Raw genomic sequence first — 26676 nt, 5'->3', positions numbered from 1 at the left:
GTGTCACATAACTTTAAGTATGTTTAGTTTAAGTATGCTTTAGCTTATTAAGTGTATACTGTGCCCTATTTAAGGTAGCGTCATTTGCACCATGTATTGTACTAAACGAATATATGTAAATAGTGCTACCTTAACAATCACAGGTCCCGCCTCTTCCTTGCGACTCAACTACTTTGATCAACCTCTTGTTAGCTACTAACTAAGTGTCAGAAGAAGTGCTTATATATTGATGTGTATCTTACCTATGTACTTATGTTAGCCCACACGATGAAGAGAAGGGTCGTTAAACAGAATAATTCATCTTCCGAAGTCAGTGAAGCTCAGAGGACTGATAGAGTCCAAAGTGCATCGTAAGTTAGCTAGCTTACTTCACTAACCGTTAACTGTAACTGTTGGGAGTTGCGGAGTATTTATGCGGTGGTTGTAATTTTGTTATAGTCTGGGGTGAAGTAGGTCTGAGTTTAGTGCACATATTACCACTAACTTTCTCTTCAAGTTACATTTTTTTTGGATATAGTTAATGAGTGACGTTACCTAGGTGGCATAAAACGGGCATAAAACACGTTTTCTATTTGTCAGTTTGAGTTATTCAGTGTAGGTTGAAGGGGAAAATTGCAAATTGTGACAAAGGGAAGGGGTGTGAATACTTTCTGAAGTTGCAGCACTTGGAAAAACTGAGCAGAATGAGCAGACATCTGTTCTGCAGTAAACCTAAACTTCAGGTTGTCTAGTTAACCAAAGGTAGTATTACATCACGCTGCAGCTGCACATTCATCAAACTTCTGATATGAGGTTTCTCACTCTCTTGTAGAAAAGATTTGGAAGTGAATATTAAAGTATAAGAATTAACTCTTGAGAGATGAGGCGACAGTCTGATGGCTGCTGGAATAAACGACCTCCTTTATGGTTCCCCTCCAGCAGCGTGGAGAAATCAGTCTTCGATTAAAAGGGCTCTTCTAGCTGATTAGAGTGTTAATGGAGGGGGTGGGATGTATTGTCCATTAATTAGCAATAGTCTGAATAGCATCCCCTTTTCTGCTGTTGCCTTCAGGGAGCCAAGACTAACTCCAAGGACAGCCTGCTATTCTTATTAGGTTATTAAAATCTACTCTCCCACATTAATGTTTCCATGTTAAGGCTGCAACCTCAGACTTGTCAGACCTGTGCGGAGCTGCTCAGTACATGCCAATGGGCCTGAGTGTGCATTCCCATGTACACTTGCTGCATCATCTTCACAGTCCTTCCCCATGGGAGCTGCTGTCCACGAGGTCCCAGGAGTCTTGTTTTTCTCAGGTTTTGTCTACACGCAGCTACAGGTGGTTCAACAAAGTCACCCACCACACCCCCATCCTCCTTTCCCTTTTCCTGACGCTGAGGCAGTTGAAATGAAGCAGAGGTAGAGCCGAGGTCAGGTGTGAAGTGGGTGAAGAGGAGAGTCGGGAGTGATACTTTTCCAATGCTTCCTGGTGTTGATTTGACGTTGTGACTCTTATTCATATTGGACAGGTGTTGATTAGGGAGTTTGAGCTGATCTGGCTCTGAAGAGGGGATTTAACATCACCAATAATCAATAATAATTGTTGTTAAATTAACATATGGTGATTCAGTCTATTGTAATCTTGTTTTGTTGGCTTAGTAATAAAACTTAGAACAAACACTTGAGTCACTCTGAGACCTCATGGAGATTGTTGAAGGGCCCATAGAGGGTCCTCAGCCTTTATTGATATAAGATCTGTAAGACAATGATTAGGTAGTCAGTAATCACATTGTTTTATTTCTCTCTCTGCCTGTTTTCAGGCCCCGATGCTCGCTGAAAACAGGTGTATTGGCCGCCCTTGTTATTTTCATTTTGGTGCCTTTCTCACTAAGAATACGCCCAGAATTAATCCAGCACCTTGTTTACACTCACAGAAGTAAGTGAATACCCTGCCTGTCTCTTGGAAGTACTGTAAATCCTCAGGTTGCTCACAAAAAAGGAGACCCACCTCTCTTCTTTTCCTCTTTGTAGTCAGGTTGCCGTTCTTTGTTGACCTCAGTCGACCTGCTGATCTCTCCCTTAATCACACCATCAACATGTACTTAACATCAGAGGAAGGAATCTCCCTTGGCGTATGGTGAGTATAAGCCAACTTCAGCATTTTTTCTCTTTTCCTAGCATAGGTGTAGAAAGGCTGAGAGAAAAGGACAATACCTGTTTTTTAATGATCTAATTATCGGTTGTGTCTCTAAGCTGGTTTGTTGTTTTGAACTGTTCAAGGCACACTGTCCCTGAAAGTCTGTGGAAAGAGGCTCAAGGGAAGGACTTGGCATGGTACCAGAACACTTTAAACCATGGAAGTCCAGTTTTCATATATCTTCATGGAAACACAGGCACAAGGTATGATAAATAATGCATTGGTATTATAGTTGAAGAAGCAGAGAGTATTAGTTCCACACCACTAGACATATTTGTTCTTATTTTTATTTTTTATTTTATTTTTGGAAAAACACTAATTTATTGGCACTTGTGTTGTTTATGAATCATTTCAACAGGGCAGCCACTCATCGGGTGGGAGTGGCAAAAGTGAGTGATCACCAACACAAACATATTAATCTTTTGGCGGTCTAATAAAGATATGAAAGTCTCAGCAGCAATTCTAATGACAAATAAGCATTATGTGTCAACAGGTATTGAGTGCACTTGGTTACCACGTGCTGGTGCCTGACTACAGAGGTTGGTGCAAATGAAGATTTATGACTCTTCTTTTGAACATGTTTTCCACGTCTATGCTTCTTCCCCTTCTTATTGATTGTAATAAACAACCTTCTCACATTGATTTAATATCATTTGCAGCCATATGATCACTGTAGAGTAGAGTGGCTGTGCTTGATGAGTTGTTTGTTGTAAGGCAGTTAAAAGCCAGCAGTTCAACTTTAGGTCAAAATTTAGTGCAGGTTTTCCTCTGAGTGACTGCCACCTTGTGGCAGAGTGAAGCAGCTCTGTGTTCTGACAGTGAGCTGTAGTTGATATGAGAAACTTTGGCAGGGTTTGGAGATTCCACTGGGGAACCGACTGAGGCCGGTCTGACCACTGATGCACTCTACTTGTACAACTGGGTCAAAGCACACAGTGGAAACAGCCTGGTTGTCATCTGGGGACACTCTCTTGGCACTGGGTGAGTAGGAAACGACTCCCAATCTATAACATTGTACACACACTCACAAAAGTAAAAATGACTCAGGTCAGGTTAAAAGCAGGCATTGATGCAGCAAAAAAATTACTATTAGTAAACTGGAAGTATCCATCGTCCCCTTGTTCCAAGAGGTGGCTGAATGAGATGCCTTCTATTGTTAAGATGGAACGGATTCATTATAGCAAACTGAATTCACAAAATCTTTTCCAGCAGCCATTTTTGACATGGCTTGATAAGACCTAACTGTATAATCCACGAGCTTTGCTGCTATGTTGTAGCTCTACTCTGTGCAAGTTCTGTCTTATTCTGTGCACTGACTGATATTCTGGCAGTCCTCCAGTTTGTTTTTTTGTTGGTTTTGTGGGAACCTTTGATTCTCCTGGCAGACAGGGCAGTCTCCTATCTTGCCTGTTTTTTGTTTGTTGATACTTTTTTATTGGGAGTTTTGGATATGAATCATTGCCTTTTTGTTAATTTGTGTAATTGTACTGGGTATTGGGTGTGTTTGTTTGAATGTGAAAAACTATAAATAAAATAATCACAAAAAAAAAGACTGTTGCATTAACAGTTTTACTCTTCTTTGAAATCTGGAACTTGGAACTTTGAATTAACAGACTGCAACATTTATACTTTAATTCATAGCTAGTCATGTCTACACAATTGACTGTCTTAGATATTAGATATATATAAAGCGAGTAGGTCACGTCCACAGTTTGGACTGATGAAAAATACAATGTGTTACAGGCAGGTCCTGCTAGAAACTGACAGATCTCACCATATTCAATAGTACAATTTCTAGAATAAATAGTAGAAATTATGACTATAAGTGACAAAAAAACAAATCACCTACAGGTATTTGATTAGTTATAATCAGCCACTTTTTATTCATGTGCTTGCACAGTGATTAACAGTTATACCAAACAACTGACACTATCATCAGTAGAATACATCATACATTTTGACAGGAATTGTTGAAATTTGCCCTCAGCTACAATAAACCTGCCACTGTCAGAAGTAGTCGAAGAGAAAAGTGTTTAATAATTGCAAATAATAACTGTTCAAATAATACACACAATTAGAGAAACTGAAGATGTTGCTCCTCATATCTCTGTGCAGAGTGGCCACTAACACTGCAGTGAAACTGATTGAACAAGGTAGGCTTTTCTACCAGTGCAATATGGCAAATAGAAATAAGAGGAAATTATTTCAAGATTTCAAAATATCTATTTCCTCTTGTTTCCAGGTGTGGCTTTGGATGGTGTGATCCTGGAGGGCGCATTCAATAGTGTTCGAGAGCGCATTACAGTTCATCCTTTTACTTGGGTAGACTCAACTAACTTAAGCCATTTTTGATATCGGATTTGTTCATTTCATGCGCCTGCTACTAAATAATAAACAATGTTGTATTTCTCTCTCTTTGAAGTATTACTGGACGTTTCCAGGCACTGGCTACTTTTTCCCGGAGCCATGGGCAGAAAACAAGGTTGTCTTTCCTACTGAAGAAAAGTAAGCATTAATGAAAACCTATACACGGTAGTCAAATACTACAAACATTGATCAGCTAATAATATTGTTACTAGCAGTAAAATACAATGACGTGATTTATTTTTTTGTGCTTCTGCAGTCTGAAGAAAATGAGAAGCCCGATACTTTTCCTTCATTCAGAAGACGATCACTTGGTTCCCATTCAGATTGCTCAGCAGGTATTACTGGCACAGAAAGCTACTTTTCATCTAATCCAATGTAAACTGAAGCAGTGTTTTCCTTGCAGCTGTACCTGATTAGGTGTCCTCTCTGGGATAACTTTTTGCTATAGTTTTTTCTTTGCCTTTCTCTCCCAGATGTATGAGGTGGCAGCGAGCGCCCAGAATGCAGAGCGAGTCAAGCTGGTGTCTTTTGACGGTTCTCTGGGGTACCTGCACAACGGCTTATACAGAGACCCCCATCTGCCTGACATCTTAAAGTGAGAAAACATTTTGCAGATAATACTTAAAGTGATTATATCCCGGCTTGGTAACTCTGTGCCTGTTTGATTTGCACGACATGTACATCTCACCTTGTCATTTCTCCTCTGCAGGAAGTTTGTGATGTCATTGTAATGTGGGGTGGACGACTGAAAACAGGAAAAACGTGCCACACTTCAGAGTTAGAGCACTGATTTGATTTCAGCGTTTTACTTTGTCTTTACTGCTGCATATATGTTGCATAAATATGTGATCCAGAAGGTCTGTGTTGAACATCTGTTATTTTAAGGACAAATGCCAAAGTTGTTCAGGCTAATAGATGGTAAAATTTTTTTTTTCAATCGGTTAAGATGCATGAAATTGTTAACTACTGATTTTTTTAAATCTGTAAATGTAACTTATTCTGATTTAACAAAACTAGAAATAACTGGTTAAAAATGTTTAAGATGCGACATTACTACAGTAGGTGCCCTTTGCTGGGCATTTTTGTGTGATGATAATGCTCATCTATAATACAAGATAATCAGTTTGTTAATCCAAGGCTTTAGACATTGAGATGTCAGTAACATTTCAGAATAATACAGGGAGAGCAGCTGGAAAACATCTGTCCTCTGAACTTCTTATCACAAATGTGGTTCTAGAAAAAACACAAATTCTAGAAATTCTGATTTCTGTCAGTTCAACTATAGAATATAAAATGCATTCATATAAGTTTAAAGAATCTCAGTTCATATGTTGTTGCAGTTTATTACAATAAATTTGATGACACCCACTGTCAGCAGCTCATCACGTCTGTCTTTCATTTCACGTCACATGAAAACACACAGTAACGTAATGGTGTCGTTTGGAAAAAATCTGGAAGAGCTATCCACTTCGTATTTTTCACATAACACTACTTCATTTCTAATTGGTTCTCATAAATAAAGTAGTCAGGGTTGATTTAGGTATGTGTTGCACTGTTGCAGCATTGAATCTGTTCAACCACCTGGGTTCATCTATGAACCTGAAAAGTAAAGAATTATGTGGAAATCTACAGTATCAAGAGAATTTGCCCACAACAAATTTGATTTTGTCAGATATTCACAAAGCTGTTTTCTCTTAATTAAAAAAAACTGTTACCTTGGACTGATTTCTGTTCATGTCAGGATCTTAATTAACACTTCTTATTGAACCATGTTTCCTCTTTAACTTGTAGTATATTATGTAGTCTACTTTGCACTGTTTCTCAATAGAACAGAGGATGTAACTTTCAATAAAGCCGTCCAGATTAATTTATCACTGTTACTTGTACATTTATATACAGGATACTGACACCAAATGGATTTTTTTACTTTGATAACTTCAAATCTTATTCAAATTTCAGTTTCAGTCATGTATATCAGTTTTCATAATTGTTAAATGACATTTTTAAAGCTCAGGAGCACGTATAAGAAGTCAAAGATGAATCTGTCTCCTTTGGAAGACAATAGGTGTTTATTAACCCACTTTTTTAGACTGATATCCTCAAAGACTACTGCATTGTCTTCAAAAGAGCATGTGCCATTTTTATTATATGAGTTATGGTTCTGATAAAGGATGTACAAACAACTTTGTTAATGGGTCACAAACTGAAGCCTTAATGTTTCTGGCAATAGGAGAGATATGTTACCAAAAAATTAAAATTAGGTCTTAACAAGCGGTATAAGTTGTAGGCATTATCCTCCGGGTAACATAAAATGGCAATACTCAGAAAATGAAAGGCTGGGGTTGTTGTGAATGCCTTAAAGTACACGTCAATGCATGAGAAGCGACATATTGCTCAGACAACTTTGTCCTCATTCGGAGACTCATCAGAAAGTGAATAGACCCGTTTGTGTTGCGCGGGGATCATGTTTCATGCACCAGCTCTGTCAGAGCTGAGGTGAAGCTCCAGTCTTGGCAGTCGGATGACGTGGCTGAAGGTTGCGGACGATGCGCCGACACAGTTTCTTTATTCGCCGTTTGATTCACCGCTTTCCACGCTGACTGGAGGCTTTGAGCCACGTGACTCGATTCAGCCAATCCTATGTGCGTACGGTGAGCGGTCATGAAGCGCTTACGCCATATGCGTACGAGAGCATCCCTAAAAATTGCCTCTGTCATACAACCAGGAAGAAGGTGGGATAGCCCTGCAAAGCTAACATCCCAAATCTTTCTGCATACTTTCTCCAAAAATAATGGGATCTTCCAGGTGGAAGGTGGCAGCGGCGGCGTTTCTCGCTATAGTGGGCTCCTTATTACCTGTCGACGCAGATGAACATGAACACACGGTAAGACTGCCTTTGAGAGGCCGATTGAAAAGGGGGAGCCTTGAAAATAATGGACGTTTGTGCTCTGTGTAACCTGCTAACTGTAGCTGCGGCAGCTAGCTGCACACGAGAAGACAGAATTACATACATGACACAGTGCCAGACTTGGCCTGTCGGGTTATTTATCGACACTCTGTGAGCTTTCAAACATAGTGGTGTTCAGTTAGCTAGCTAACTTGTCATCACTTATCGGCCTAAGTGCTTATGGCTAACGTTTGCCTGCTAGCTAGTTAGCACGTCTTCAACACTGGTCTTCACAAGCTTTCCTTGAGCACCGGCGGAAACTGCACTGAAGTTAGGCTGGCTATCGTTAGTTAGTTTAACAGATTCAAATCCAGTAGCATAACGAACACGTAAACATTGTAGCCTTAAGGAAATCCTTTTAAAACAATTTCCCCCGAAATCATGAATACGATGGTGGTTTTAACAGTCAACGTAACATTATGCCGAAACACCGGTTAAACGTCAGGGCCTCGCGGTGTTTCTTATGTCTCTGTCGCTTTTGTGAGAGCCAGACACCCCAGATACAGTTAGTTAACGAGTTCATAAACTGGTTGACATTGTGTTGTCGACACAGTCCAGCTGTCTTATACGTGATAGCTGTTGAATTAGCTGCAACGGATAACGTGATAGCATTGAAGTTAACTTCCTTAACTGCAAACATAGCTGCAGCTAACGTACATCACTTTTTATAGTGTTATATTGATGCAGTGATAATCAAGACTGTTGCATGTTAATTTGTTTGCATGACTTTGAATGCAATAACGCTCCTGTCAGTTTTAGTGGAAATATGATGATAATGTTACTTCCAGCAAGTCGTCTTTGTCTATATCAAATGTTGCTGTGGCTGTGTTGTAACTAATGTGGGTGTGAAAAAGTAGTGCTTTTTGTTTATTATTCAAGACATTTCTTTTAAATTATCAAATGCCATAATATGAAACCAGCAGGACTAGCAGAACTGGTTTTGCATTCCTGCAATTCACAATAAGAGTCCTTGCTTCTCCTTTGCAGTACACAGAAAAGGAGGAGGTAGTTTTATGGATGAACACAGTGGGGCCTTACCACAACCGACAGGAGACATACAAGTACTTCTCTTTGCCCTTCTGCGCGGGCTCCAAGAAGACTATCAGTCATTACCATGAAACACTTGGAGAAGCTCTGCAGGGAGTGGAGCTGGAATTCAGCGGCCTAGACATAAAGTTCAAAGGTAATCTACACTGACTTTCACCGGTTGAGCATATATGGATGTCTTCTCCTGCACACATCATGTAATCATATCTAACAACGATGATGTTGTCTTTTTAATTCACGTAGACGAAGTCATGCAGGCAACTTACTGTGAAATTGACTTGGACAAAGCCAAGCGGGATGCCTTTGTCTATGCCATAAAGAATCACTACTGGTACCAAATGTACATAGATGACCTGCCCATCTGGGGTAAGAGATGCTTCATTTACTTTTTAAAAACAAAGGTGTGTTGTGAGTTGTCCTGTGATATAGTTATTACTGTCATATTTTCTTCCTCTGTCTATGTCTATCTTTATCTTCCCTTCTGCTTGAGTTATGTATTTGCTTATTAGCTAATTGGCCGATTCCAAATGTTTGCAGTGATAATGGCACCTTGTGTATCAAGGTTGTGTATCAGTTGATTTAATATTGGAGAAGTTAAACCTTTAGTTCTTATTCGAAGGTGGGTGTGTCCATTCATACTTGGCCAACCTACTAGGGGTGGAACAATACACACACATATCTCATATATCAGATGGCTTACTGAAAGCCACTCAAGTCAGTACGTGTGGTGAATCTGCATGGTTTTTGTTCAGAGTCAGTCGAACAATGCAGTGTTCTGGTTGATGAGCAGCTATCTTCAGTTTCTGTCACCTCATCTGGCTCTTGTTATATTGTATTGTATTTTATGCACTGTGTTATATACTGCTGAGAAGCCACTTTAAATGGATCAGAGAAAACTATTGTTCAATTATAAAATCATGAATGTCATTTTTATAAAATTAAATCTGTATTTCTGATGTACACTTTAAGGACCTCCTTATCTCTGCTCTATTGAAAATGTATTGATACACAACATCAGGTTGACTTAGTAATCAAACCTTCTATTTCGTGACTAATTACACCCCTACAACTTACAGTATTGATACAGTCACATTTGTAGAAGAGCTTCTGATGCCAACCTGGACAGTGAGGTGCTCCTCTGTTGTTCTAGGCTAAGCAGGATATGAATGAGTCACTGTCATTAGACTCTTCTTAAGGCTATCACTCTAACAAGTTGTGAATGGGATCTCTCACACACTTGGTGGCAGTTTGTACAACGGTGCCACTCCTACAGTTGCTCAAACACAACTTTGTAAACTTATGTTGTAGGCAGTGGGTGGGGCACTCGCATTTTATCAGACAGTTCTCTCTGTTGTTATATTACCTGCTCATGCCTTAATGACAATAAATACATTTAGACTTTGACCTCATGTCCGGGTTGTCGTGTGATAACTGAACCAGTGCGCTTCATGTACGAGGCAGTGATGTGTTTAGTTGGGGTTATTGACATAAAACCTGGAGCTCAGTAACGACAGATCTCTAGTTCAACGCTTTCTGACCACAACACACTTGCAGCACCATTTACTACAGTCTCTTAAATTAGATTCACCTGCTTGGGGCTGGTAAACTAGAAAAAAAAGAAAACAGTACCTACCAAGACTAATATATGGTGGTTTGTTGAATAATACTGAATTATAAAGAGAGGTGTTTCTGTTATTTAGCGTGCCCTCGTTGACATAAATGGAGTGGACAAAATAATAGAAACACAGTTCAACAACACCACAAACTGCAGCTCCCAAAATGACCATAAAGTTGAATCCACACCTCTCTAAAACACATTAAATGAAAACTGAATATTATAACCTTTATGAAGGGAGAATTTATTGCAGTACTGTTGTTTTAGACTCCATTAGTTGCAGCAAGGTATTCCTAATAAACTGCCAACTGAGGGTATGCCACTGCAAATGCTTTACACAGGTGTTTTACCCTACCTGTTACCAATCCCATAACAAGATATAGTGTGATATTCAGTAGGAGAGGCAAAGGCATATTAAGGGCTTTGTGGAAAACCTTCTCATTATCTACTTGTTTTTTAGTGGCTTCACACTGTCTGCTGTATGTACTGCCACAAGAGAATAACTTTAAATTTCTGTATTAATATAATTTTGTCAAGTAACCATTTAGTGAAGAAATAGAGGGATACATTTTCAGTTTTTTTTGTAAGAGCTAGAATAATGGGCAGTCAGTTGGGAGTTTATTCAGAGTGATTGTTTTGCAAACTGTTTTGCTCAGAGTAAGAGATTGCTTACCATGGCCCACAGGGACAAACTTTGACAAGAACTTGAGGCCTTAAAGCTGAATATAATGGATGAATGCAGATGATGCTGTTAGAAAGTTAATGAGCAGTGTAGTAAGTGACCTTTTATTTGGCATTTACCCATCCTGATTATTTATTTTGATTATTTATTTCATGAAACCAAAGGCTCAGTGTTTATACCTGCCTATGTGACCATTTCTGTGGTCAGAAGTACCAGATCTCTAACTCAATGCATTTTTTAAGGTATTGTTGGTGAGGCAGATGAAAACGGAGAAGATCATTACCTGTGGACATACAAGAAACTGGAGATTGGCTTCAATGGCAACAGAATTGTTGATGTAAATCTGACCAGCGAGGGGAAAGTCAGACTTGTGCCAAACACGAGAATTGCAATGTCTTATTCTGTGAGTACTGAATGGTCCTTTTTACAGGTTAAAACCCATTTTATGTTTGTAACATGAGTCTCTATGAATAGACTGTTGAATAGAAAATAGTCATTATATTAGTCTAAATAAATTTTTCCCATCACAGGTGAAGTGGAAGAAGTCAGATGTGAAGTTTGAGGACAGATTCGACAAGTACCTCGACCCATCCTTCTTCCAGCACAGGGTGAGTTTTCAGAAGATTTGTGCTTCATCATGTCAGCCAAGGAAACACCACTGGCATGTTGTAACACGTGTGTATGACCTTTCAGAAGCTACGAGTCGAGCCTTGTTCCGTTTTAGGTGCGATATAACTCACCTGGTAACTTGTGGCTGATTCTTTAACTATTGCTGTTGTCGTACCAGCACCTTCTACAGCCAGTGGATGAAAAAGTTTGTTTCCTAACTTGTACTAATTATTAATTTTATCATTATCATTTTTTGTTTGTTTGTTTGTTTGTTTTTTTTTTTTTTTCAGATTCACTGGTTCTCCATCTTCAACTCCTTCATGATGGTCATTTTCTTGGTCGGTCTGGTGTCAATGATTCTGATGAGGACACTAAGAAAGGATTATGCCAGATACAGCAAAGAGGAGGAAATGGATGACATGGTAAGTTTTTGTTGACTCAGCAGTTTGCTCGTGAACACACTGTCATTTGGTTAATGCAGAATTCATTTTCTAGGTTTTGTCGTCATTGTTTTCCTAGATTTTTATCTTTCATTTGATCTTTTTTTCCTTCTCATATTCACATTCTGTTACTGTGTACCAACAGGACAGAGACCTGGGGGATGAATATGGGTGGAAGCAGGTACATGGCGACGTGTTTCGACCATCAAGCCACCCATTGATCTTCTCTTCACTCATTGGGTCTGGCTGCCAGATCTTCTCCGTCTCCCTCATCGTCATCATCGTGGCTATGGTAGAGGATCTGTACACAGAGTGAGTAACTGGCAGCCAACTGCCTTCTAACTTTTAACTTCATTTTATATACCGGGATGGGTCAGATATTTTATCTCCTGAATTATTATGTTGCCTGAGGCCAAGGTTAAAATCATTTAGCTGAAAAACAAACATGATGACGATCAAGAAAAATATAATGTTGAGTTTCATTTTCCACATTTGAGATTCACTCAATAATCAGATTTAGGAGGATTTAGTTTTTATGCTAACCTCATGTCAATGTTTGGATAAAGTATGAGGAAGTTACAAATCATTGTTAAGAAGGATTATTTCAGTACAAATTGGAATACCACAGAATAGATGGGTCCTTAGAGGAAAGAAAGGAAGGTAATGCTTTCATGAAGGAAGCAAGCGTGTGTGTGTGTGTATATGTATGTATGTGTATGTGTGGGTGGGTGGATGTGGGTGGCAGGCTCTGTTCAGACCTAGTATTAACATCTGGTGTGAATGGACCCAAGACACTTTGAGGACATATTTGAGATCCAATCACTAAGACCACATCTGAAGGTGGCGTGGCCCACATTCTTGTAGCAGTGTGACTTAAATGTGTCCTGGGCCACACTGAAGAACCACTTACTCAACTGACGTACTCTGCCACAGTCTAATTAGTCCTGCCACAGTTTCATAATGAACTGAAAATATTTGACCATTTTAAATGAGTAAAACTTTCTTTGTAGAGCTGTGAACAGTCTCTCTCTCTCTCTCTCTCTCTCTCTCTCTTCTCTCTCTCTCTCTTTCTCTCTCTCTCTCTTCTCTCTCTCTCTCTCTCTCTCTCTCTCTTCTCTCTCTCTCTCTCTCTCTCTCTCTCTCTCTCTCTCTCTCTCTCTCTCTCTCTCTCTCTCTCACAAACACAAACACATTGACAATAGACCCGTCAGACTAAAAAACAACACATACAAATGTTTATTGCCAATCACAAGTGGCATGTGGAGATGCAGTCTAATGCCAGGTGTGAACTGACGCACTTACAGCTGTCCACTTGTGATCAGATCACTGAAGGCGCTTGTTAATGCCAGGTCTGAACAGAGCCTTAGTCCTTTCAGAGTGAGGACAGTTAGGTTGGTCCTCACAACCTTAGAGAGAAAACACATGCAAACAGACAAAACAAACAAATTCAGAAGACATCATCATCAATTTGACAACACATGTGCTGCAAATAGTCACAACTCAAAGGGAGTGCTTCCAGGAGACACAAAAAAAGTGATGAACCCAAGTGGGACGCACTTGCCTTGGATGTATTATAATACATCTATTATAATGCATCCATGAGCACTTGTTGTTCACAGCCAGGGTCAGGGTTAGGGACTAGGGAATGCATTGCGTGAATGAGTTTCATTACAAAGATAGAAGTATGTGTGTGTCAGTGTGTTTTTCTTTGGGTTATGTCGATTAAAATTCAAGCTCTATTGAAATTTAGGTTAAAACATAAAATTAGATGTGAGTCAGAGAAAACATAAGAAATATGAAACACCATTTTCAAGATGAACAAGGTCCAGTAATTGATGGAGGAGGGGACCTCACTTCCATTTTTTTCTCTGCAGGAGAGGATCCATGCTGAGCACAGCCATTTTTGTGTACGCTGCTACCTCCCCAGTCAATGGCTACTTTGGAGGAAGTCTGTATGCAAAACAAGGAGGTAATAAAAAAACCTCCATGCATCATATTCTATCTAACTGCTTTCCTGGACACGGACTATTGGCTTGATCCAGACTGCATTTCTCACATCACACTGTTTGATTTGTTTCAATAATACAGGCAGAAGATGGATTAAACAAATGTTCATTGGGGCCTTCATGATCCCAGCCATGGTGTGCGGGACTGCCTTCTTCATTAACTTCATCGCTATCTACTACCACGCCTCCAGAGCCATCCCATTTGGTACCATGGTGGGTTTGACACAGCAACACCTCCTAAAAACCACAGTTATGAGCACCTCTTAGTCACCGGCTCCCAGATATGTGTGGGGCAGTTTTAATTTGTTCTGGCCAAACCTGAAGGTCATCTAATGAAAACCATGAACCTGTCAGTATTTGTTATCCCACAAATTTGGTGAGGGTTGGCGTTTTTCGCATGTGTACCTCTGGATCTATGAGCATTAACAATGATAATCTGGGAACCAAGAGATCCAGCACCACTCAAAACAGTTTCAACAGTTAATTAAAAGACATTGAGCTGATAGTAAAAAATTCCTGGGACTCATTGGAAGGACAGTTGAGTAAACGGTGGGGGATCTGAAAACACACGAGATGTTGGCTGTAAACACAGACCTCCCAGATGAATATTAATAATTTTTGTTTGTCTTTTCTACAGGTTGCTGTTTGCTGTATTTGCTTCTTTGTCATTCTGCCGCTAAACCTCGTGGGAACAATTTTGGGGAGGAATCTGTCAGGGCAGCCAAACTTCCCCTGCCGAGTGAACGCTGTGCCGCGACCCATCCCTGAGAAAAAATGGTAAGTGTGGTCCAACACGGACGGGTCAGTTTGGACAGTGGAAAGTCTTGTGGTCCATTCACAGTGTACAAAAAATCATAATAATCAAAACATACTTTTCTTCATATGTAACACATATTCTGCCTATTCTACAATTTACAATAATATGAAACAGAAAAGGCAAATAATCAGCACATTTGTTGGATTTTTGCAAGATAAGTAAATTACATAAACAAATGTGTCAAAATGCTTGAAGCCTACTGATTAAGTAATAATTTTCCATTCAAACATTACGGCTTACACTGTATTTATTGCTCTAGAGGAAAGTGTAATGACTGATCAGTGGTCAGCGAGGGAGAGAAATGAATCCAGAGTGTTTGTAGGACCTGTGTTCAAGTGTGACATGTCAGGTCTGAAGCAGAGAATGGTTTTTTTGCTCTCTGCACAAACTCTTTGAGTAATGACAAATAGCAAAGAAATAAGCTGTGAGTGTATTAACATTTACAACCTTCTGCCAAGTACTGTGGCCAGCTGCCAGCAGGAAATGGTAGATGTGACTTAAGGCCACTGTCAGAATTAGCTTGAATTTCCACTCCGTCTGTCTTTTCTTTTTTCCCTCACATAACACAATGAGTCATGTATCTGTACCCTGAAGGGGGGAGTCTGATGTAAACACTTGAATGTATAAAGTCATATTGACATGCTGAATCTTGCGATTGCTCAGGTTCATGGAGCCCGCTGTCATCGTCTGCCTCGGAGGAATCCTTCCGTTCGGCTCCATTTTCATTGAAATGTAAGTGTGTGCGGTGATACTGATGTATTTGTACGTTGTTAGCTGATCTCTGCAGCCTCGGCAATGTGTTCACTGTCCTCACTCTTCAGGTACTTCATCTTCACATCTTTCTGGGCCTACAAAATCTACTACGTGTACGGCTTCATGATGCTGGTCCTGGTTATCCTGTGCATCGTGACTGTGTGTGTCACCATCGTGTGTACGTACTTCCTGCTCAACGCTGAGGATTACAGATGGTGAGTGTGTTGCCCAATACGACGACAACTTGTTCCATACAGATTTTGCAAATAACAGTCATGAGTTTAATTCCAGAAAATAATCTTTCAGCATTTTAAACCATTTACAGTTTGTTGCAAACCTTGTGCTCACCTGCCATAAACAGTTGAGAGTTACTGAAAGTAACTGGTACTGATTGTAGTTTTTTGCTTGTCCCTCTTTTCCAGGCAATGGACAAGCTTCCTCTCTGCTGCATCCACTGCTGTTTATGTTTACATGTACTCCTTTTACTACTACTTCTTCAAAACTAAGTGAGTTTTCAGTCTTCTTAATACACACACACATGGAATAGTCTCCCAATACGGGGAGAAACAATTTAAAATAGATACTTCCGAAGAGTCAGATACATTTCTAACATGTTGTTTTATGCTCATGTGCTTCAGGATGTACGGGCTGTTCCAGACATCTTTCTACTTTGGTTACATGGCCGTGTTCAGCACTGCCCTCGGAATCATGTGTGGTGAGTCACGGTCCTGGTTGATTAAATACTGTAGTACTGAGCTGAACTAAAGAAACTCTTGGAGAAGTAATATTTGCAGAATTTGGCTTTTATAAACTCTAGATTTAATCAAAAACTTTTAATTGCAGAGTCTGTTGCAGAACAAGAGACATGAGTACACTGCCACAAATCCATCTGTTGATTAGATTTTTCAGTGATGAAATAATGTGAAAGATATTTTGGCAATCATCCAGTGTGATTAGTCTCTGAGAGGTAACGGCTGAGCCTGATTGTAAAGACATTTGAATATTCTTATCCTATGAGTGCACATACCTGTTTCAACATGAGGAGTGTTATCTGTCCATGAAGAGGTGCGCAGCAGTGAGATTTGACCATTTGCATGATCGACCTTAATGCTATGCAGAGCTCCCTGTTTAGCTCAGTATATGGGCAGGGTTCATTCATGCTCAATCCAGCAGACGAAATCATAACAAATGTAAATGTTAGTAGTCACCCAAAACAATGTAGAAAATATCAATATTAAATAATAATTCCGGTGTAATACAGCGTTGTGTCATTAGAGCAGCATCGTGCTGTGACACGGTCAAGTTCCATGTCTGTCCAGACTTGCATATATATGTAGTGAAGATTCCAGCTCTGAATACCTAAAGGTAAAAAACACTTTGTGAAACAAACATCATCTTCTCAAAGATGGAGCTATATGTTGTGAAGACTTTGAAGTAATCTAATAAAAGGTATTAAGTATATTTTGTCATAATTGGCGTATGAATTCTTGAGTTATGGCCATAAATGTTTTGTTATGTGACAGTGGCCTTGACCTTTGACCTTTTGACCAACAGATTCTAATCAGTTTATCCAGGATGAATCCAGGTCACTGAACTCATATAACCATTTTTGTCAAGAATTTGTCAAAATTTCACACAAATGTCTCATAGGGTAAATCCTAAAGGTCAGAGGTCAACTTCACTGTGACACTATAATGTTCTGCAAATGCACTTAATACCTTTTCATTAAATTCCTTCAAAGTCTTCACTACATATATTATGAGTCTGCACAGACATGGCTGTAAACTGCAGCTTGACTTGTTGGTGGAGTTGGACGACTGCAAGGCAGTAATTTGAGTTTATTTAGGATTTATTGTTACATATTTAAATTTCAAATTAATTCAGATTGAGGCAGTGGTAGATGACTGTATTTTATACAAAGCACCTCACAGTTTGCTCATTTACCCATTGACACACAGACAGCAGTGAGCTGCCACGGCCTGACTATGAGGAACAATGTGGGGTTCAGTGAGCGGCTGACTCGATCTCCTGAGTCACAGTCAAACAAGTCAATCAAGTGTTTTTTCTCATGTGGAGAAAGACAAATGATCTGTCCATAAACCCTGCAACAGACCTGGATGCAAATTCTAAATACCAAAAATTTTTTGGATGCAACAGATTGTCTTGAATCACTCGATTATGTCCACACAAGTGGTTCTTCAGCCTGCAAGTTTTTTTCCACATCAGCTCTTCAGCTTTAACTGCAGTTATATAGGCTTTTCCTCATTAGCTGCAAGCCAAACTCATTCCTCATCTTGAAGAATGATAAGCCAAGACCGTCACCGATGTATCTTAAAGCTCCTTTTGTGGAGCTCTCTCTAATCGGCACTACCTCCCCTCTGGGTTTGTTGGATGTGTGACTGCTCATTGTGTAGATGTAGGATGTGCTTTGCTCTTCCCACCCTCAGTGAATTCTTTCACCAGTAATCGTTTTGTCCTGTGATGGATTTACCTGCAGAGTGAGAGCAGTGCGCGAGTTGTCGGTCCACCTAAAAGAAACTCACAACACATTTGTCTTCCAGGTGCCGTCGGATACATGGGAACAAGTGCCTTCGTGAGGAAGATCTACACAAATGTGAAAATTGACTAAGGCGCGAATCAGCAACACAGGGATATTAATGGATTTGCCTACGACGGCGGGCACAAGTCATTCTTTATTACTTTTCTTTCTTGCAAAGAGATTGTGAGAATCTCACTTTGTACAATGTAGTTTTTTCCATTTTTCTGAATGAATTTCAATGCCGCAACTCAAAGTGAACAAGAGCGAATCTGCGGGAGAGATATCAAACACAAGGTTCTGTTTTTATCAGTTGCTTTCAAACAAACGTTGGGGCAGATGTTTAAGGCTGACATGGCTTCTCTTTTCCAACCCAGTCCCACCTGAGACCAGAGAACATAAATGTTTATTGATGGCATAGTGTAGCTCTCTTCAGTGAAGAGGCCTAAGTGTATTGAAAGCCTTTCGTTCTATTGTGTCAGAATATCGGAGAGTTGGGTTTGTGCCCGTGTTCTGACTTGATTTCTATTTTGTATTCTTGAAGTCAATCGAATTATCGTTACTACACAGTAGTTTGTTCAGATCTACTTCCACTGCAAAATGATTTAGAAATCTGTTGTCACTCGAGAATCATTCCCCCATTTTGACGATTCTTAATTCCCTGTTACAGTAGCAATCCATCCAGTTGATGATTTTAGTCCTGCTGTAGTTTACTGTGCAGATGAGAACAGAGGGACTGATCAGTGGTTGAGGTGCAGTAAGACCCGATTTTTAAATGGATGTTTGATGTGACCCCATTTCCCGTTTAGTCTTATGTTTTCTTAATGTTTGGGTTTGAATGAAGTCTACTTGTAAAGATAATATATGGATGGGGGGGAGTGTATATAACCTTAATAATGTACCTTTAGATGTAGATCCCAAATGTATTTTCGTTGTACAGATTTACTACAGGGTGTTTTTTTTAAATGAATCATTCAGTTAAAAACAAAAAGGTTTTTTTTTTTTTTTCTTTGTTTGGTGCTTGGGGTGGGGCTGGTGGCGCTGTTACATCTTGCCTGAAATTGCATGAAGTTTTCACCAAACCATCTGATCAAGTTTTCACTTCAGTCAGCGCTGTCTTTTTTTTTTTTTTCTCTCTCTCTCCGATTGTAAGCATCTTCTCAGTCTCAAAATGTAGAGGTACATTTTTGATGATCAGTAGGCCTGCTTATGGACACTCTTCTTATTTTTGATTTCATATATTATTTAAAGCTTTAAAAGGCTCTACATCTCCTGGTAAGCCATTTTCCCTTCATGTTCTTTCTGTTGCCTAACCTGAAACATCATTTGTGAATGTCAGAAGGAATGAGGCAGATTGCTTTGTTTCTGCAAACACTGTACAAAGTGAAGTTTATGTACACTTAAAACTAGATGTTTTCATAACCACAGTGCTGCGGAGTGTTTCAAATGCTTTTTTCCATTTTGTGTAAATACAGTACGTACCCTACTTGTATGAGAAGTGGCAATGCCTTTTTTTTCTAACTTCCAGTTCTCCCCCACTGAAGTTGATTTTGGCACCTCATGTTGTGTACCAATGTCTGTTTAGACATTTTGAACCTGCATATTAACTTGCTGTAAAAAGAGAAAATAAACATGTTTATGTACAGGGGTTATTAAGTGTGGTTTGGACTTTGAGGGTAAATATTTTTAAACTGGTTTAATAAGTTCACACTGTATTACAGTCACCAGACCATACAGTGGTACAGCTCAGTGTCTGTTTGATAGGGAATGAGCTGGGAGTTAGGGCTCTGCTTATTTCTTAGATCATTGTTCTTTTTCCTTTTTGGCTGGACCACAACAGTGACTGAGTGATGAAGTTATACCATTGGTCTGCCGTGTGTTGGAGTTTCCCCATTTGGCTCTTGCTCAGGATTATCTGCAATAATAAGTCGGCGCACTGATATTTGTGCCCAATGATAAAAAGAACGGCTTTCATTAAGTGCGACTCTGTTCCCTTCGTGCCAAAGAGCTGCCAACGTAACATCACTGTTTTATGCAGAGTCTCGAGGGGAAGCTGAGGTGATTCAGTTAATCACTCAAGAAAATACCAGCCATGAATAAAAGAGTGACGTGTCGGGTCAATTAGCCTGAACCCCTGCTTAAAATATGAGCTCCACCACAATCTTGCTCATAAAACAGAGTTGTTTATGAAGAATATATTTATTGAGCAGTGTATGAGTAAATACAACTTTAATGGACTAAGAGTGTTTCATTTATTTTTAGGTTTGTGCTGTTTTAGCTGGAAGCGTTGTGAACTTTGTCAGTTGACCTTTTCAAAGTACTCCTTGGATCCTTCTGGGGTCGGTTTGATCTGAAAAACAAACGGTTACAAGATGAACTTCAGCTGAAGAACAGGTCTCCACTCTGACTCACAGAAAACTGATGAACCTGAAGCACATTTCTCCACATTGCATTTCTTACACTTACACACACAGAGTGAATAATTGGTGTGACAAACTGAAATTAAAAGCACAATGTGAAATGCACCGAGAAAGGTGCTAACAGGAACATTTATACTTTGGGGCTGAATCCAACAGAGGTTGAGTGAACTCACCGTCGGGGACTCGGGGGTCCAGCTGGCCGGACACACCTCACCATGAGTCTCCACAAACTGGAACGCCTTAACCAGACGAAGGGTCTCTTCTACACAACGGCCCACTGGCAGGTCATTCACACTCATGTGCTTCACCACACCGTTTGGATCAATGATGAACAGGCCCCTGAAGGACAGTAATAAAAACATTGTCAAGCGTCTTTCTCAACAACAGTTACACTGTTCTCTACAGAACATTAACAAAATCTAAACAAAAGACAAAACTATAATTACCTCCTCACAGCTGTGTAGTGTCAGGTTACATCTCTGTCATAAAATATCTGAGAAATTTTGCTATAATTGCTGTGTGAAGTCTTGAGTAATGGCTAAGAAATGTTTTTTGACGCCATTGTGACCTTGACCTTTGACCACTAAAATGGAATCACTTCGTCCTTGAGTCCAAGTGGACATTTGCACAAAATTTGAAGGAGTTCCTTCCTCTGAGATATCGTCTCCACGGGAATGGGACGGACATACTGATGTACATATGTATGGACTGACAGAAAACCCAAAAACAATACGCCGCTGGCGCGGAGGCAAAAACAAAAGTCAAAGTCAAAAACATCATGCAGACAATCAGAAAAGAAAAAAAAATCAAGAAATACTACATCAGTACAGAAATAGTAACAGGTAACGGTAGCAAACATAACAGATACTGAAATAAATAGCAGCAACTTGAGGCTGAATCGTGTTTTCCATGTCCTTCAGTTCATCTACGATCACTCTGTAAACATACAAACAACCTGATCTTCTAAAGTTCAACTGGGCTCATAAATCTGCAGAATGAGTGTTTTCTCTGACTTCTACTGAGGCTTTAATAAAATCCTTCAAAATACAGTACTGCAGCTGTGGGCGTGAGTGTATGATTATTACACTACCACTGTGGAAGTTCACCAAATGCTGTTTGTAACAGCTGTTCTGTTAAATATAGCAAACATCTTTCTCTTTCCTGGAGAACATCTGGACTGAACACAGACTGAGCTGGCAAATAAAAGTAAATAAAAACCACAATGATCGGTTTTTGAAAAAAAATCAAATAAAAAATCAAATAGTCCTGCAGCAACATTATCAGAACGAGGACCAAAGGGTCTAATGGGCTTAGGTGACAGATAGAAGTGATGTTAGCCACCTAAGAAATGACAGCAGCAGTGATGGTGGTAGCAACAGTAGCTGTGGTTAAGTGACAAGTCCTTCAGGGTTCTTGTCACACCTGCCAACATCTCTGCTGGTTAGTCTGGTCTAATAACTTTAAACAACTATACCTGTACATTATATTGGAAATTAAATTCTAAGTTATGTTGAATTCTTGGCAAACATTTCTGTGTCGGTTTAATGGCGGCTGCGGACTGAGAGATCACATCATGAACCTACCTCAGTGCGATGCCCGGACCCTCCAGCAGCACCCCATAGTCTCTGGAGATCTGCTTGTTGAGGTCTGAGAGCAGGGGGATGTGGATGTGGCCCAGACCTCCAGTCTGACAACACAGCATATATTTACTTTAGTGCATTAGACAGCACTCAGAGCACAACAGACCAACCACGCATTTACTAAAGGTTTGTCACTTCAAAGCCGGAACCAAAACAGCAGTGAGTTGAACCTTGCACCATGTGTCTGTTACTGACTAATCATTGAGGGAGGAAGTGTACCTTGCGTGGAGTGTTGATCCATGCCAGGTGGGTAAAGTGGGAGTCCACAGACACACCCATCACCTCACAGTTGACGTCGTGGAACTCGCTGGCCTTGTCGCTGAATGAGATGATCTCTGTTGGGCAAACGAAGGTGCTGCAGACACAGAGAGAAGTCACGAGATAGCACAGTCACAAATAACCACAGTACATCTGCAGAGGATTGATGAGATGAGTCTGAAATACTTTCATTCGGTCAAAAAGCACAAGGTGATCGTCAATAGAGGTACTTAAAATGTACATACATTAATTTACATTACATTAAAGCACATTTAAATTAAAGCTGAACAAAGTCAACGTGTTATTCACGTCATCTCTTGGTGCACGTCTGAGAGTCACGACCAGTACTCACAAATCCAGAGGGTAGAAGAACAGGACCAGGTATTTGCCCTTGAAATCAGCGAGGCTCATCTCCTTAAACTCCCCATTGTGGACAGCTGTGCCCTTAAAAGCAGGAGCGGGCTGAGTGACAGCGGGGGCCCATCTGCAAGAGCCTGATAGAAAAGTCAAGCACAATTTATTCATACATGCTATTTGCTTAGTGAAACCAAGGTGATTCCTGCAGTTTGGAGCACAGATACAGCACACTGATGATCCCAGTCATCTATATATGACCCCTATACATCTTCAGTCAAGATAACATGTGTACGGAACATGTCGGTGTGTGCTGAAAACAATGATCTCAATGGACAACATGTCCAGCATGTTAGTTTAATACTTACTAACAGGAGCTACTTGCAAAGACATGCAATCAGTTTGAGACCCACTTGACACAGTGTACGGTACCTCCACAAAACAACATCATCAGTGTGAGCTGCAGACAACTTATGGTAGATTTAATGATATGATCATAACAAGTCACCTTTATATTGAATTCTGTGGTCTAAATCTGTGGTTCCCAACCTGTGGACAGCAAAGATACTGCAAGTGGGGCGACAAATCATTTACAAAACAGAACAATTTTGGTGAAAATATGTGTGTTATAAAATATTTGCTTAAACAAAATTATCTTTAAAAATATTAAAAATGTTGAAAAACTCCTTTCGTTGTTTTTTATTTCTTGTATTAAGTTCTGTCACTGTCATAAGCCAATGATAGGAACTTCTACCTTGTTGCCATCTCAGTCCTGTTTGCTTGTTATCATTCAAATAGAAACGACTGAGAATGTATTATTTGGTCTCTGTATCGTTACAGGGTCAAATGTTAGCTGCCAACTTTTTTGAGATTTTAAAGTGGGACATGAGTTGGAAAAGGTTGGGAACCGCTGGTCTAAATTGATCCAAAATCTGATTATAAACTAACAAAAAAGTTTTGTACATGAATCATTTTGTCTGATCAGTTCACTGCACTAAGCATCAATTTGAATACTTAATTTGATATTACACATATTTGCCTCATTGTGATATACATCAATAAGGGAAAAGTGATATTATCTGACAGCTGTAATCTGAGTTTTGTACTCACTGGTGGAGAAACAGGCTCTCTGAAGAGCAGGAGCGGTGAGAGCTCTTACAGCCCCAGAGCCTCCATGTTGACAAGCTGCTGTGACGTTCAGTCCAGCGGCTGCAACTCTTGCCTGGGAACAGACATCAGTTCATTATATTAACAATACACAAATGGTAAATTAGCAACTTGACACTTATTTTTTATAAGTTCATACCAGCCATGTTTGTGTCCTGACTGGAGACTAAAACGTAGTTAAAATGTGGGGCAGTTTTAAAGCTGAGGTATAAAGTCGAGGATGTTTAATCCCTCATGTTTGATTTGAATTCATCCTGCATGAAAAGAAAATATGTCCTTCCTTTATAATTTGACAACTTTTCTTTTGCTGCTACCACTTCACAGTCTAGTGAGCAAAGGTCGTGATGTGCAAATGTTCGAGGCTTGTTATGAAATCTTTACAAATGTGAGGTGGTTTTATGATGAGCGACAGACGAGATGTCCACAGGTTTGATGCCAACAAGTTTCTGCAAGATGAAAGATCCTGTGCTGAAAATGAATGACATGCTGTGATTTTTTTCAGCCATGATGGTGACACTGAATACATGCTGAATATTTGTAGGTAGAAATATTAATAATGACCTTTTTTTCAAAGTAACTTTTCTTATAACAGTGACATATGATTTTGTCACTGTATACTATTAATTCCTATCAGTGTGTAGTACAGCGTCTTCCTGAGGGCAGTTTGTGAATTCTTTAAAAAAGGGGACGAACAGGATCAGACACAATTTGTCGAGCTTTCTGTTTCACCTGCAGTCTGTTTACACACTCCAGTTGTTTCTGCTCTTTCCCAATTATTTTACTGGCAGTGCTTGTAATCGAGGTCAGTCTGTTTCTTAGACCCTAGGCGCCCTACACCATGTGCACATATTAAAAGTTAAAACTCTTTCCACAAGACTTCTGTGAACAATCTCTAAAATGCTTTTGCTTATATCATATGACTCCAATTTCTTGATTAGATACAACACTGCAAATTATGCTTTTTAAAAAATGCATTGTGTGTTGACTGTAAAACTCAAGAGTGCAGTCCAAAAAGGTTCCTAAATATTTGCAGAACAGGCCGAAATTTATGACACTGTGTTGGTTTGACATCTGCAGTCCTGACTTGCCAAACTGCGCCACCCTCAGTTATGAGAAGTCATATCTTTTTAAAACATGTTGAAAGGGAAGTTCCCATAAAAGTGATGCTGCACTGCTCTCTAGGGTTCAAAAGTCAGTTACACCACGAACAGTGATTTCCCAGCAGGTGTTTTACACCAGCTGCCAGGGCACAATACCTGCTGAGAGAGAGCAAACCGCCGCCACTGACAGGAATAAAAACAAGCAAATAAGTGAGCTGTGTCTGAACCTATACAACATGTTTAGCAGGTCTGATGTGGATTTCATAGACTTCAAAATCACAGGTTTCTGTTGAGTGTTTTCTGCTGAATAGTTTGCCACGACGGGTGAGTAATAATTAAAAATGCAAAATAAGCCTATAGATGGCCGTTATGCTCATACTGAATATATTAAATTCTATATCTTTAAGCTGTTGTTGTGTTTCATGCAGTTGCAGTTATGACAAAAAACATGCCACACACATACATACATTTATCACAGTAGACATTTTGAAATGTTATAGCAGAAAAGGCACCGGTGTAATTGATAAGATTAATGATGGCTGCATTTCTTTTAGGTGGGTCACAGCCAGCATTACATTCAAATTCAATATGTTAAGCATGTTTACATGTTAAGTATAAAAATACAGTTGAAGTTATTTGTTTCTTCAACATGAAAACAGACAAATTCGTAACACAAAACACAAACATCAGGACAAATATTAAGTTTAAGTGTTCTGGCTAACTGCCATGACAGTACAACAGAGACACCTTTAATTAGTGTGATTGATTACACCTGTGCTTTTTCTGCTATGGCACGTCACAATGCGAATAATGTCTATGTATGGGACAGTAATAATGCCACTGTGACACGGACCACTTTAAATTAAATCAAATTTAAAAAAAATAAATTAAATAAAGCATGAGATGATGACAACAATGTTAAAAGTAAAGTAAGATTCAGAGTTTTTGATGTGAACAAAGACAGTTGTTGGTTTACATAAAGTTTATAACAAAGCCCTTCAAAGTAAAAATAAATTGAAAGTATTATGTATTAAAGTATTACGTATTATTTGAGTATTTCTTGTAAAACACACTGTTCTTAAACAGCGGCCGCGGACCAGAGGTTGGTACCACAGTGTCAGCTGGTCCTCCGGTTCAAATGTGCGACACTAACGACATGACAGCGCCTCAGTGCGCATGCAAATTATTCATCAATACCTGCTATCGAGACTCGTTAATTACTGATTAATAAAGTGCCTTACTAAGACAAAACAGTGCCGATAGTGAATTTGATACTGTGTTGTATGAAGTTGCACTTACAGAGGTCCTGAGTAGTCTCCCAATGGTGGCTGCCATTTTGGATTATGACAGAGGAGGGCGGTTTGAGTTGGTTATTGCGTCATTTACGCGCGTGTTCGACGCAAACCTGTATAATAATATAAAGTATAAAATATCGTATATGATGTACTGTCAACTTGACTTTATGAGAATGGGAACCAAAAATAGCAGCAGAAGACGTTACGGGGAAAAATTAAAACCTAAAAATAAAAACAAACCTTAACCGGCTCTCATGCTGCCTTTGGGTGCTTAGCTCCTCGGGGCGATATATCTCAGATTAAAAAAAGAATAGCAAAAGGTCCAATCACTGGGAATTTATTGTAGCGCTGGAAAGATGGCACCGCAATTTTATTCATTTATTTATTCATTTTTTGTCAAAAATGTGTTACAGAGGTCTGTTTAAAAAAAACAACAAAACATTGCCTCT

At 39.6% G+C, this 26676-nt stretch overlaps 3 protein-coding genes across 3 annotated transcripts; 2 read left to right on the top strand and 1 right to left on the bottom strand.

Annotated features, from left to right (window-relative positions):
- Window positions 1–153: 153 nt before the first annotated feature.
- LOC111220667 (monoacylglycerol lipase ABHD12-like) lies at window positions 154–5909 on the top strand. The gene is made up of 13 exons (XM_022743836.1): window positions 154–350; window positions 1798–1913; window positions 2009–2114; window positions 2258–2377; window positions 2533–2563; window positions 2668–2713; window positions 3026–3155; window positions 4290–4327; window positions 4417–4496; window positions 4597–4679; window positions 4798–4876; window positions 5015–5136; window positions 5251–5909. The coding sequence occupies exons 1-13, from the start codon at window positions 253–255 to the stop codon at window positions 5270–5272; spliced, it is 1071 nt and encodes a 356-aa protein (XP_022599557.1). The 5' UTR covers window positions 154–252; the 3' UTR covers window positions 5273–5909.
- Window positions 5910–7237: 1328 nt separating this feature from the next.
- tm9sf3 (transmembrane 9 superfamily member 3) lies at window positions 7238–19641 on the top strand. Its single transcript, XM_022743979.1, has 15 exons — window positions 7238–7425; window positions 8476–8671; window positions 8779–8901; window positions 11075–11235; window positions 11363–11440; window positions 11732–11863; window positions 12027–12193; window positions 13756–13850; window positions 13970–14100; window positions 14525–14664; window positions 15368–15436; window positions 15526–15672; window positions 15880–15963; window positions 16096–16172; window positions 18019–19641. Exons 1-15 carry the CDS (start codon window positions 7333–7335, stop codon window positions 18084–18086), a joined length of 1761 nt encoding a protein of 586 aa, XP_022599700.1. The 5' UTR covers window positions 7238–7332; the 3' UTR covers window positions 18087–19641.
- Window positions 19642–20205: 564 nt separating this feature from the next.
- On the bottom strand, window positions 20206–26292 carry prdx3 (peroxiredoxin 3). Its single transcript, XM_022743980.1, has 7 exons — window positions 26232–26292; window positions 23776–23887; window positions 22664–22805; window positions 22273–22408; window positions 21997–22100; window positions 20587–20752; window positions 20206–20343 (listed from the first exon to the last, which is right to left on the bottom strand). Exons 1-7 carry the CDS (start codon window positions 26265–26267, stop codon window positions 20293–20295), a joined length of 747 nt encoding a protein of 248 aa, XP_022599701.1. The 5' UTR covers window positions 26268–26292; the 3' UTR covers window positions 20206–20292.
- Between the last annotated feature and the right edge of the window lie 384 nt (window positions 26293–26676).

Source organism: Seriola dumerili, unplaced genomic scaffold, assembly GCF_002260705.1.
Source record: "Seriola dumerili isolate Sdu_G_001 unplaced genomic scaffold, Sdu_1.0 BDQW01000073.1, whole genome shotgun sequence".
In the NCBI taxonomy this organism is placed as follows: domain Eukaryota; kingdom Metazoa; phylum Chordata; class Actinopteri; order Carangiformes; family Carangidae; genus Seriola; species Seriola dumerili.
The sequence above is the reverse complement of the archived record's forward strand: the minus strand, read 5'-3'. Positions and strand labels throughout refer to the sequence as shown.

Coding starts and splice junctions, on each gene's coding strand:
- LOC111220667 (XM_022743836.1), top strand. CDS start 253: ATGTTAGCCCACACGATGAAGAGAAGGGTCGTTAAACAGAATAATTCA. Junction 4,328..4,416: donor AGTGAAACTGATTGAACAAG/GTAGGCTTTTCT, acceptor TCTTGTTTCCAG/GTGTGGCTTTGGATGGTGTG. Junction 4,680..4,797: donor GTCTTTCCTACTGAAGAAAA/GTAAGCATTAAT, acceptor GTGCTTCTGCAG/TCTGAAGAAAATGAGAAGCC.
- tm9sf3 (XM_022743979.1), top strand. CDS start 7,333: ATGGGATCTTCCAGGTGGAAGGTGGCAGCGGCGGCGTTTCTCGCTATA. Junction 11,236..11,362: donor GAATTGCAATGTCTTATTCT/GTGAGTACTGAA, acceptor TTCCCATCACAG/GTGAAGTGGAAGAAGTCAGA. Junction 11,864..12,026: donor AGGAGGAAATGGATGACATG/GTAAGTTTTTGT, acceptor GTGTACCAACAG/GACAGAGACCTGGGGGATGA.
- prdx3 (XM_022743980.1), bottom strand. CDS start 26,267: ATGGCAGCCACCATTGGGAGACTACTCAGGACCTCT. Junction 22,101..22,272: donor GGATCAACACTCCACGCAAG/GTACACTTCCTC, acceptor CTGTGTTGTCAG/ACTGGAGGTCTGGGCCACAT. Junction 20,753..21,996: donor GGTCCGGGCATCGCACTGAG/GTAGGTTCATGA, acceptor ACTGTCCTTCAG/GGGCCTGTTCATCATTGATC.